The sequence below is a fragment of the Monopterus albus genome, unplaced genomic scaffold (assembly GCF_001952655.1).
Source record: "Monopterus albus unplaced genomic scaffold, M_albus_1.0 scaffold69.1, whole genome shotgun sequence".
Taxonomy (NCBI): Eukaryota; Metazoa; Chordata; class Actinopteri; order Synbranchiformes; family Synbranchidae; genus Monopterus; species Monopterus albus.
Window position 1 is genome coordinate 705,455 of NW_018127949.1, and position 10,504 is coordinate 715,958.

General features: G+C 40.1%; 2 protein-coding genes across 2 annotated transcripts in view; one reads left to right on the top strand and one right to left on the bottom strand.

Annotated features, from left to right (window-relative positions):
* fra10ac1 (FRA10A associated CGG repeat 1) overlaps positions 1 to 2,131 on the top strand; it is a 16,410-nt gene extending 14,279 nt beyond the window's left edge. The window contains exons 13-14 of the mRNA XM_020605255.1: positions 1,050 to 1,134; positions 1,612 to 2,131. Of these exons, the coding sequence (XP_020460911.1) occupies positions 1,050 to 1,134; positions 1,612 to 1,654 (128 nt within the window). The 3' untranslated portion in view covers positions 1,655 to 2,131. The remainder of the gene's footprint in view (positions 1 to 1,049; positions 1,135 to 1,611) is intronic.
* Positions 2,132 to 2,183: 52 nt separating this feature from the next.
* The window catches only part of pde6c (phosphodiesterase 6C, cGMP-specific, cone, alpha prime), a 14,633-nt gene continuing 6,312 nt past the window's right edge, over positions 2,184 to 10,504 (bottom strand). Inside the window, 14 exon segments of the mRNA XM_020605254.1 lie at positions 2,184 to 5,505; positions 5,595 to 5,742; positions 6,513 to 6,596; positions 6,725 to 6,799; positions 7,299 to 7,362; positions 7,498 to 7,605; positions 7,764 to 7,864; positions 7,958 to 8,045; positions 8,146 to 8,255; positions 8,731 to 8,838; positions 9,190 to 9,345; positions 9,570 to 9,635; positions 9,990 to 10,133; positions 10,229 to 10,378. Coding sequence (XP_020460910.1) covers positions 5,465 to 5,505; positions 5,595 to 5,742; positions 6,513 to 6,596; positions 6,725 to 6,799; positions 7,299 to 7,362; positions 7,498 to 7,605; positions 7,764 to 7,864; positions 7,958 to 8,045; positions 8,146 to 8,255; positions 8,731 to 8,838; positions 9,190 to 9,345; positions 9,570 to 9,635; positions 9,990 to 10,133; positions 10,229 to 10,378 — 1,443 coding nt within the window. The 3' untranslated portion in view covers positions 2,184 to 5,464.

Consider the following 10,504-nt stretch of genomic DNA (forward strand, 5'->3'; position numbering starts at 1 on the left):
TGCCTCTGTTCAGAGGTTATATTATTGAGTTTGTCATGCACTGGAATCCATACATAGTCTCGCACTTTCCTTTTATCTTTGTCTCAGTCACTCACTTTTGAAACTTGAAATTACTTACATGTAGGACTCCTAGAATATCATCTGAGTTCTGAGCAATGCATTCAGCAATGGTCATGGAACTTTAGAGGAGCGTTATATTAGCCCCACATCAAGGGTGGCTTGCAAAGCTAATTTTAATTTTGCACAGTGTGATCTGTTTGGTCCTGGCCACGTTAAAATACCAGGGGACAAAAATATGCTGTGGGGCCCCTTTTTGACCCCCTACCCCAGCTCCTCACTGCATTGTGTTTGTTCCCTGATGCTTTCAAATAGGCTTCCAGAGCAGTGTGCAGAGGAAACTGCACATGGCAGCATCTAGTGTTGCTTACTCCTTAAAAAGGCTGTAAATCAAACAGCCAAAATCCACCAGACCCACAGTGAACAAAGGCTTTATTTTCTGGGGTGGGGGTGCTAAATGTCTGTAGCCCCAGGTCATTTGCCTGCTTTACTCAGTTGTAAGTCAGGCCATGGATAACTGAGGCTGTACAAACAGCTCCCTTCTTCAGTAAAACATTTAACTCTCCCATAACTCAACTGAATGAATTCACATGAGCTCTCATTGCCATTTGCCTATAAATCTCGAAACTAAGAAAAGACAGTTGCTTTTCTGGAAATATTAAATGAATTCATCATAAACTATCCACCAGAACTGGTTTCTGAATAAATTTGTATTGAGAAAGTGATCATATAAATGCAGAATATACATTAACAGATAAACAGTACCACTCCTAGATTTATAATCTGTTGCATACTGTAGTTTTTCCATCTAAACACTGACTGACTGGTCAATCACAAGCTGGTTTTAGATGTCAATTGGCTGTTTTCCCAACACACATTTTCAGCAAAAAATAAAGCTGATGAAATGAATTCCTGTGTAGTATATGAGGCTACCGCTCATATAGCCTCCTTCTGGAGGCATGACTGAAAGCTCTCTGAACCTCTCCTGCTAGACTCTGAAGCTGAGGATGAGCCAGAGGGCCGATCAGAAGGCGACCACTGGCGCGGACCCGCTCCTGCAGTGGAGGAAAAGTCGAGGTGAGATTAGCAGCTGTTGTTCATATTAAATCACACCCGTAAGCAGCTGTAAAACCATCACAGTCTTAACCACTTAGCCTACATAGGTTACTGATCTCTATATAACACAAAGTCAAGAAAACACACTCAGTAATCTCACTGTAGTGGTTCTGACACATTGCACTGACTACAAATTGCTTGAGCTGAGAATGAGCCAGATTCTCTAATGTATGAAAAGATAATTGTGTTGGAGATGAATATCATGTTTTAGTTAAATGTAAAAAAATGAAACAAAGAAATGTGCCACATTTCACACCTGTGCCACACACGTGCTAAAAATGATGTGTAAATTAGGTGTATGTTTGTTCATCCTGTACCTGTACTCCACATCATCTCATATTGTTTACAGTAAAAAAGCCTAGTTAGAGGCCACCCATAGAAAAAAACATTGTCAGCTGTGCATATGACACATTTCTGTGATTTTGTCCTTCTGCTTAGGGATGAGGAGTTTGACGAGTACTTTGAAGACATGTTTCTCTGACTCGGCTGGTATCAGTGGCATCCCTGCTGGGACCGTGCTTCCCTCTAACATTAGGCATGATCTTTTTGAGCCTTGTGAACATGTGGGTGTATTTGACTGTTTCATTACTGCTACAGAAATAAACAGCCTAATGTACAACGTCCCTGTCAGCCATGCGTTTACATGTCTGTCTCCATTTCAATACCACCACCATCACTGTGGAAAATAATCTAAGTTGTGTAGTTTCAGTAGCAGCTTATAGAGACAGTTTCCATCTGTCGTTTTGTCCAGACTCAAATATATCCACAAATTTTGGATGGATTAGCATAAAATTTAGAGCAGACATTTACACTATGTCCCTTTAGGGTCAATTATAATTACTTTATTTTGAAATTATATAAATGTTTTAATTTTCTTTTCTCTCAGTATTTGTGAAATTGTCAACACATAATCGTCTTTTTTTGCATCAGATTCTCCCTGTTGTTTTTAGCATACTGTACATTCATTCTGATCTGTTGCCTAAAGGCCTTTTTATGTTAATTTGGCTTAAGGTGTTCTGCAAAAACTTTGCCTAAGCCTGTCTATGGCAGGGAAAACCCTGAAATTGTTGTAATATGAAAGAGTCAAGCACTCTGCTCTTACAAAAAGACAACAAGAATTAGCTTGTCCCTCAGGCCAAGGGCATATCCACTGCTTGCAGAGAGGGGAACTGCGTGAGGTTGCTGGGAGATTATAGACCTTAGCTTAAATAAAAGCAGTTACTTTTCCTCTTACTGCCCTGTTGCCTTTTAACTTTGCTGTTTTCTCATAGGAATTTCTATGTCATCTATGGCAATGAAAGGCAACAGGTGATTAGGTGCAGAAAACATATACTGTATACTGTAGAAAACAGCTTGTTTTTGAGTGGAGGTGTAAGATGATTCAGCCCCTGGCTATACTTACACACCTGGCTGTGTTTACAGTTGATCAGTTGTGCTGGTAACATCTGTTTAAAATCCTTCCCTGCATATGTGTGTGCATTTAGGGCCCTTATGACATGCATTAATGCTCTTCTTGAAAAACAGTTTGCATTTGATTAGAAAATTGAATTAGCTTGTTAAAATTTCTACTGTTCCTCCCTCAATGAAAAATCCAGAACCAGTATGTAACGTTTAACTATCTCCTACTTGACTGAAAACCAGTGGAGGTTGGTCATTTTGATGTAGGGGATAACAAGCTGAACTGTCCTACAAATTGGACCTCCGTAGCGTCTTGCACTCAGACTGCACACATACTGGAGTGGTTTGCTGCTTTTCATCTCAGATATTTTCAGTCCTTTCAGAGAGTGACATTTGTCTTCTAAGTTAATGGTACTACCATTACTACGATTACATAACACCATGCAGTCTCCGACTTTCTGCATGCAGAATCTGCAGATGGCAGGACACGGGCTGTTGGACAACGCAGCCAGACAACATTGCATCGGGCAGGGATCAGAAGCAATCCACTGATCCTCTTTTCCCCAGAGGCTCATCCAGCTTTTGTGCTTCTGAGATCCCCGCACGATATATGATTAAGAACAAGTACTGCTGCAGCTAAACCCAGGGTTTCTTAAGTTCATGTCGCCCTGTGCTTGATTCAAGTGTGAGTAAGGGATCAATTGTCTCCTTTATACTTTCTTGTGCATTTTTAGAAAAGCTGTCTCTTCTTGCCCCGCCATAAATTCCTTTATTTGCTTAAAAATATTACATCTCGACACATACATACAATAGACATCATTTCATATGTCAAACTATTGATTTCTAATGTCTGAATGACAGTTGCTTGGGAAAGTATACTGTGCATATTTGGTAATTGTAAAAGTATCCTTCAAGGAAAAACAAGGAGCTACTGTTCTCACTGGAGACTGAACTGGTAGTTTAACCATTCAGATAAAATGAGTGCTTAAGGAACACTGATATCTCCCAGGGGTTGATTCAGTTGATGTTTGGTCTCCAGTGATAACAAAAGCTCTTCACTTCACCTCAAGCAGCAGAAAAAAAAGGGCTTACAGGTAGTCCAGGAGCTATTCTGATAGGATTAAGTGCCTTTGATCGATGCCCCATTGATTAGGCATGATGACATTATGTAACAGGAAGTTCAATTCAGGTTTACATGGAGAGATTTTGCTTTTGTGGGGAAATTCACACCAAGTTGACATCAAATGACATTTACTGTGCGATTCATCTAACTGTTGGATCAGTTAAAACATGGGGATGACTTTGTCCTGAACCGTCATACAATCACAATAGCTACATCTTACCGTACATGAGGCTTTGGTGGCCTGATATACCTCCTCTTTAAGAAGGGTAAAGGTTAAAGCTGCGTGGATGTCAAATGTTGGCTGGCTCCTTTCAAACTGTCCTACAGGAAAGTCAGATCTACTGTACGCTGTGACTGTGACTCTAGGTTGCTTTTACATCCTTTAAATCAATTTTATGCTTCAGGTATTATTAAGTTTACACAATTTACATTTTACAGTTGCTAAGTCAAACTATATAGATGTGAAACTGTGCATGTTTAAAAGACCTTAGTTTGTGAATCAATGTGGAATTGTAGGTTTGCACTAAACAGTGATGTAAATATTGTGTTTTGGGTTATTTTCCCAGGTAGATGAACAATAAGGAACACAGCTAACGGGTGTTAATCAAAGCTGGCAATAAAGCTGCACAAATTCAAAGTATATTCTCTTCTGAATATGAGTTTAGCATGCATTTATTCACAAATTTAGAACCTCCTCTCTCAAAGCTCATCTCAAACTCTCTATCCATAAAGACGGTTCAAGTACAAAATCCTCAGCATCAAAAAATGTGTATGTAGATAGATTGCATATTAAAATAACTACACCCTCACATAGCTCATCAGCGCCTTTGAGGTAAGAAAACATCAGCCCTTGTTGAGCGTTATCACTCGTAACAGATCCCTCAAAATGCAGTTTTCCCTCCTTTCATGAAGCTTATTTCACATCTCATTAAATGTTACCCACACTATTTAAACCAATAACAGAATTGTAACCCAGCTCCTTGTATCCCTGTAAGTATAACGTTACATGGTGTTGGTCCCTCGGCTGCCCTCCCGCCCTCTGATCATGGCCTGCCACTGCCAAAACAGCAGCAGCTAAGTGCAATGTGCAACCTACAGAACTACTTTACTGTTCCTGCTGCTCACCAATAGGAAAACTGTATGAGACCTACAGTATTTGCTTTGGCATGTTTACACATTACATGCAGCACATCCAGTACCCTATTTCAGCTATGTAAACTAAAGAGTTTTTATCTGACCTTAGCTTCATTTAGAACATTTGATTACAGGTTGTCCAAACATGCTTTCAAGCCATATTAAATGTTTCAGTTACATTTCTGTGTGTTCAAGCTGTGTTCAATAAAAATAAATGTTGTCCGTGAATATATTGCTTTTAAATGTTCATGGCTGTGTGCTGTACAAAACAGAGGAAGAGGGAGGTTTCAAATACATCTTCAGAGTCGAACGGTTTCTCTTGTAGTCAGTCCCACCATTATTCTCGATGATGTTTCTGATTCTTCCCTCCTTGGAGAATAGTTAGGCTGGCCTAATCCAGACTAGACCTGACTACACTAGATTAAAATAGGCTAGACTGAACCAGACCAGACCAAACAGAGCTGCACCAAAGTGGACAGCATTTAACCACAGATAACCTAACTGGTGTAGACCTAACTAGACCAAGCTAGCCTAGCAAAGATCCAACTGCATGTCTTGTTAGACCAGAATAGGCTAGTGTAGTCTAAGTGAGTCCTAACCAGATGTCATTAGTCCAGATCCAAGCACTGGAAGGATTTAGCAGATGGTGCAAGTCTTTGACTTCCCTCCATCGCCACCTGTTAGATGTAATACATAAAATGTATGGATATATCATCATTCTAGATCTTCAGCTAGACCGATATAAGGACAGAAGAAAATGTTTTACCTCTCTTGGCTTCCTCTTCCAGTTTTTTCTTATCCTCAATGGCCTTCATCTTTGCATTGTATTTCTCAGCCAGCTCATTCCAGTGTGCCCTGTTGTTGTTCAGACCATCATACATTGGCTGGATCTCTTTGTGGAACCTGGAAAACTCCTGATAAATGAAAGAAAACACACTGAATGATAAGTATGTTATTCACAGTGTGGGATATGTACTATAGAAGGAGCACAACTTAGAAGGGCATTTTAGCCTCAAAATAATATGGTATGCCTTTTGGAGCACCTTCCCACGGGGACAACCAACATATTCTTTGTTATGGATGTAGCATACGTGTGTGTTCTTGTCCAAATACCATTCTCACAAACATCTAGCTAACATTCCTGTTGGGGCATGCTCAGTTCAACAGTTTGATCTGCTATCCTACAACAACAACTCTCTAAAGCTTATAATGAGACCATATGAGAAATGACTTAACTCAGTTATTTTGTAGTCTGTAGGAATGTGTTTTATTAGACATGCTCTAGTGTTTTTCAGCTCTACTACCACAGGATTGAATCTACATCCTTCTGACAGTCTCATCAAAAATTAAACATATACAACTGATTTTACAGATTACTTTTCATTTCACAATTGGAGGCGAGCTTGAAAATAAATACGCTTTGAGGCTAGAGGTCACACTTAAACTAAGCCCTTTGAGTAAAGTTAATGATTCAGTTTAGCTAATTTTATAGTTTACATTTGTTGAGCTAATTATTTCAGAAAGTATCACAATCGATTCAACTCAACTGTATCAAAACAGTTCATGGACAGACTCACTTTTAAAGTGCTTTGCTTCCCTTTGCTGAAAATCAGTGGGTGTATTTAAATTCCAGCTCTTACTGATGAATTGTTGCAAAATATATATATATATTTTTTTTTTTTACCTTGTATACAAATGAGCACACAAAGTCGATGAAGCCACATTGCATCTTGGGCAGCTCATCGGCACAGTTTCTGTCCATCATGGGCTGAGAGGGAGGGAAAAGAGATGTTCAGGTGAAACGGGGGTAAACAGTTGTTCTACCTACACAAGGAACCTTGAAAATAATAATAAATTGTAAAACAAAAAGACCAAAAAAGACGGCACAACTCTTACAATTGGTTGTTGGTCCAAAACATTTCTCTCCAAATCTCCCTGTTCCCAGAATTCAGCAGCAACCATCAGAGCCACCTGATGGGGAAGACAGACAGATGGCAAAGGGAAATAAAGACAGCAGATGCTTAGCAAAAGTAAAACCTAATAACATTAGAAAAACAATGGCTTTAATCTTGCTATGGTTATTTTCAAACTATTCCAGCCTACACCACTTACATTACAACATAGCAGCTCTTCTGCTAGCTATAAATATGGAACCTAATCCTCCGTAAAGCTTTTCACATCGTCGTCAGAGTAACAAAAATACTGTAGTATAATTGACCTACTAGAGAACAAAAGTGTTTCTCTTCTTATTGTCATGTTTTTTTTTTTTAACTTCTTTTTGGATGTAATAAGCTGATAAAAGGCTGAAGACAGGCAGGATAAGATGGATGTAAACCAGTAGTTCTTAGCAGAAAAAAAACATGTTAAAAACCTTTTATTTACTATATATTATTTGCTCCTGTGCTTTCTGTGTGTTTTAGCTTCCTGCAAGCCTCACTCTATTTTCAGATCAGCTATGAGGACCACCCACCTTGCTCTGTACCTCCCAGGGTTTGGTGATAGCTGACAAATCACAGCCTGTCATCATCATGGCCCTGCAAGGTGAGAGACATAAAGTCACGGAAGAGAAGGTGACCCCCTGGTAGAGATGCTGATGATTTGCAGTGTTGTGCTGTGCCAGAAGTAAACTGCACAGCTGCGTTAGCTTCCGCGTCGATTCAGTTACATACATGACAATTTCCTTCCTGGTGGGATTGTTGGCAATGTAAGCAGTGGCCTCCTTTTCATCTGTCATTGGCTCTGTGGCATTCACAATGTTTTGGAACATGGTTCTCTTTCTGCATGAAGACAAATAGATGAGATAGTGGACAGATCAAACTAACTAAACAAATACAGTAAGTGATTCCACAAAACTTATTGAGCCAGTCTTTCACTAACTGGCAGCTAGCATGGTAGCTGCTGGCAGTTTTAAGTGCAGTTCTTTTAGTAAACCTACTTGAAGTAAAGGGCCAGATCAGTGGCAATGATGCAGACATCAAACAAGTGTTGCACATTCTCAAACTGACGCTTCTGGAGGTTACAAAAGATGTTCAGACTCTGCAAGAGAAAACAAGGAGCAGTCTAAATAAGTCCCTTTTCCTGGGTAATTCCATTATTTAAATTTTTTTTTTGACCAATGATGTGTTGTACTTCTTCTGCCATGAGTGTCTTGCTGTACTCCAAGTGGTGCCTCTCCATAATGGAAGAGCCGTGAAGTTTGGCCAGAGGAGATGAACTCCTACAGAAAAATGAGATGACAAAGGATAGGAAAATACACACAGGTGTTTAACACATGCACACATTCCTCCACACATACAGAAAAACAGATTGGAATTTACTTTGTCTGGTAGAGATTGTTGGTTCCTCTGTGGTCGATATCGTGGCAGAAGGCAGCAGCCACCATGGCAAAAGCATCTAGGTCAGAGTAGTACTTTTTCAGCTTCCCTGTCTATAGGAATAAGAGAGAAGTTGTGGACAATGCACAATCTATTCTGTCCATGATAAAAAAAAAAACTTTTACTGCCATTTGTAGCCTGAGTCTAAACCATTTGAACCCAGAAACTCCAAAGTAATGGGATCTGTCAATATTCATTTTAAGCACAATAATGTCCTGTGATGTGCTAATGTTATTAAAATGCTCAATGTGAACCGTATTTTACCTATAATGGTGCAAATGTCAACTTCATGGAAAAATAAATCATGTTATGGGCCTATATAAGTGGTTTACTTTCTTATAAAACTGCTACCACTGTTAGACTGTCACTGCATGTATCGTGTTACATACTGTGCCACAATGTTGGAAAATAAGTACATTTACTCAAGTACCGTACTTGAGTATCTTCATTTTGTGCTACTTCACAAATGTAACTCCTATTTGTAAGCTTTGAGGTTTGGGTTTACAGTAGATGGTGTGCAGGTGCTACCTGCAGCAGGCAGAACATGGTGTGGCCCACATTAAAGCCATGCCTCCAGTTGTGGTAGGTGATGGCACGGTAACCCTTCCTCACTGTGTACATCCACCTGGTCAGCGTCTGAGAGGCAGAGAGGACGAGGGCAGGATTATTCATAGAATATAGCAAGAGACAAAGTGATAACCGTGGAAAACTGTATCATTTCAGAGCTGTGGCCATGACCCAATGTGATGTAGCCATGTTTGAAAAGTGCCTAAGGAAACCCACTTGGCCTTTGTAGCTACACTGCAGAGCACATTATCACTCATATTTGTAGGTACAGCATGGTATGCTGGGAGAGGCTAAATAAGGATCACATCATCTTCTCCCTTTCCAGTTTGCCAGTCACCCTATGAGATTCACTGATGAGGCTGAAAATTCTACTTCTCTAAGACTCACTGCTTCTCTTGTTGACGTAGGCGTCTGGCTTACCTCTGCAGGAACTTTAAACTTTTCAACAACCCCAAGCTCAAAGAATATGCGAATGCCGGCTTTGATGAGATCGAACTCTGACATGGGGAAGTCACTGAATGCGAACGAGTACAAATTCTCTCCATTGACGTTGTCAGCTGGAGGGCAGGTTGCTCTCTGTGCAAAAGCCACACAGAAGCCATCCATGAATTCATCAAAACTCCAAAAGTACAGATTGCTATGTGAACAGCATTTGAGTGTTTATTAAGTGACACGATTAAGACAGAAATGAAGAAAATTATCTTACATCAGTGGAATTATTTGCATGTGCATGCGATGACTAATAATGATACAGCATGTAGCTTTGAAGTTTCTGTCATGATGGTTTGAAGAAGACATACCAGTAGTTTGTACATGTCTTTCTGGTCACAGTCTTCAGGCTCTGACTCAAACTTCTCTTTGGTGTTCTGGTTATTAAAGAGAACAATAATGTTAAAAGTTTCCATCATCAACAACAATTTACAGCTTGAATTTCTAGATCGACAACAAAAAGCAGAAAACATAAAACTATCATGTTTTCCGACACCTCAGAGAAGTGCTCCAAGCAGTAACCTTGCTGCCAAGTGGATAAATTATCAAGCAGACCTTCTATTAGTCCTCTAATAACTAATACTGGAGCACTGCTACTCAAAAAGCTACTCATGCTGCATTAACCTTTGACTGCTTTTGATTCCTGCCTGAGTGCCTTCTTGAGCAAATGTTGAGATCAAATGTAGGCTCTCTGAAGAGTAAGTGTGGACGAAAGCCACACTGATACTGACCAGAATGGACTGCAGCTCGTTTTCGGTGCATTTGGTCTGGTACATGAGCATCTCCTGGGCAATGTCTTTCCTGTACTCCATACGATTCAGCTTGTCGTAGGTGTCACAGTTCAGCACTGACCACCCCAGGAACTGTGTCAGGGCCTGGAACAAACAATGAGAATGATAAAGGAAGACAGAAATGAAACAGGTCAAAAGAAGGTGCCAGTCAACTGTCCCCCCTCCATTAAAGTGCTAACCTCAGTGATCTGTTCATCATGTTCATCAAATGGCTTGCCATCTTTCCTGTTGAAGAAAGTGGCGATGCCCACAATTTCTTCCTTCTTATTGACAATGGGCAGTGACAAGACGTTTTTGATGACAAAACCTGTTTCATCCACAGCCGCTTTCTGAAAGGCAGGGGAGTATTATGTTACAAGCCAGGGCCCCATTCTCCCTGAATACAAGCCTTACAGCAGTATGAAATTAAATCTGCATAGTAGTGGTCTCTCTCTCTCTCTCTCTCTCTCTCTCTA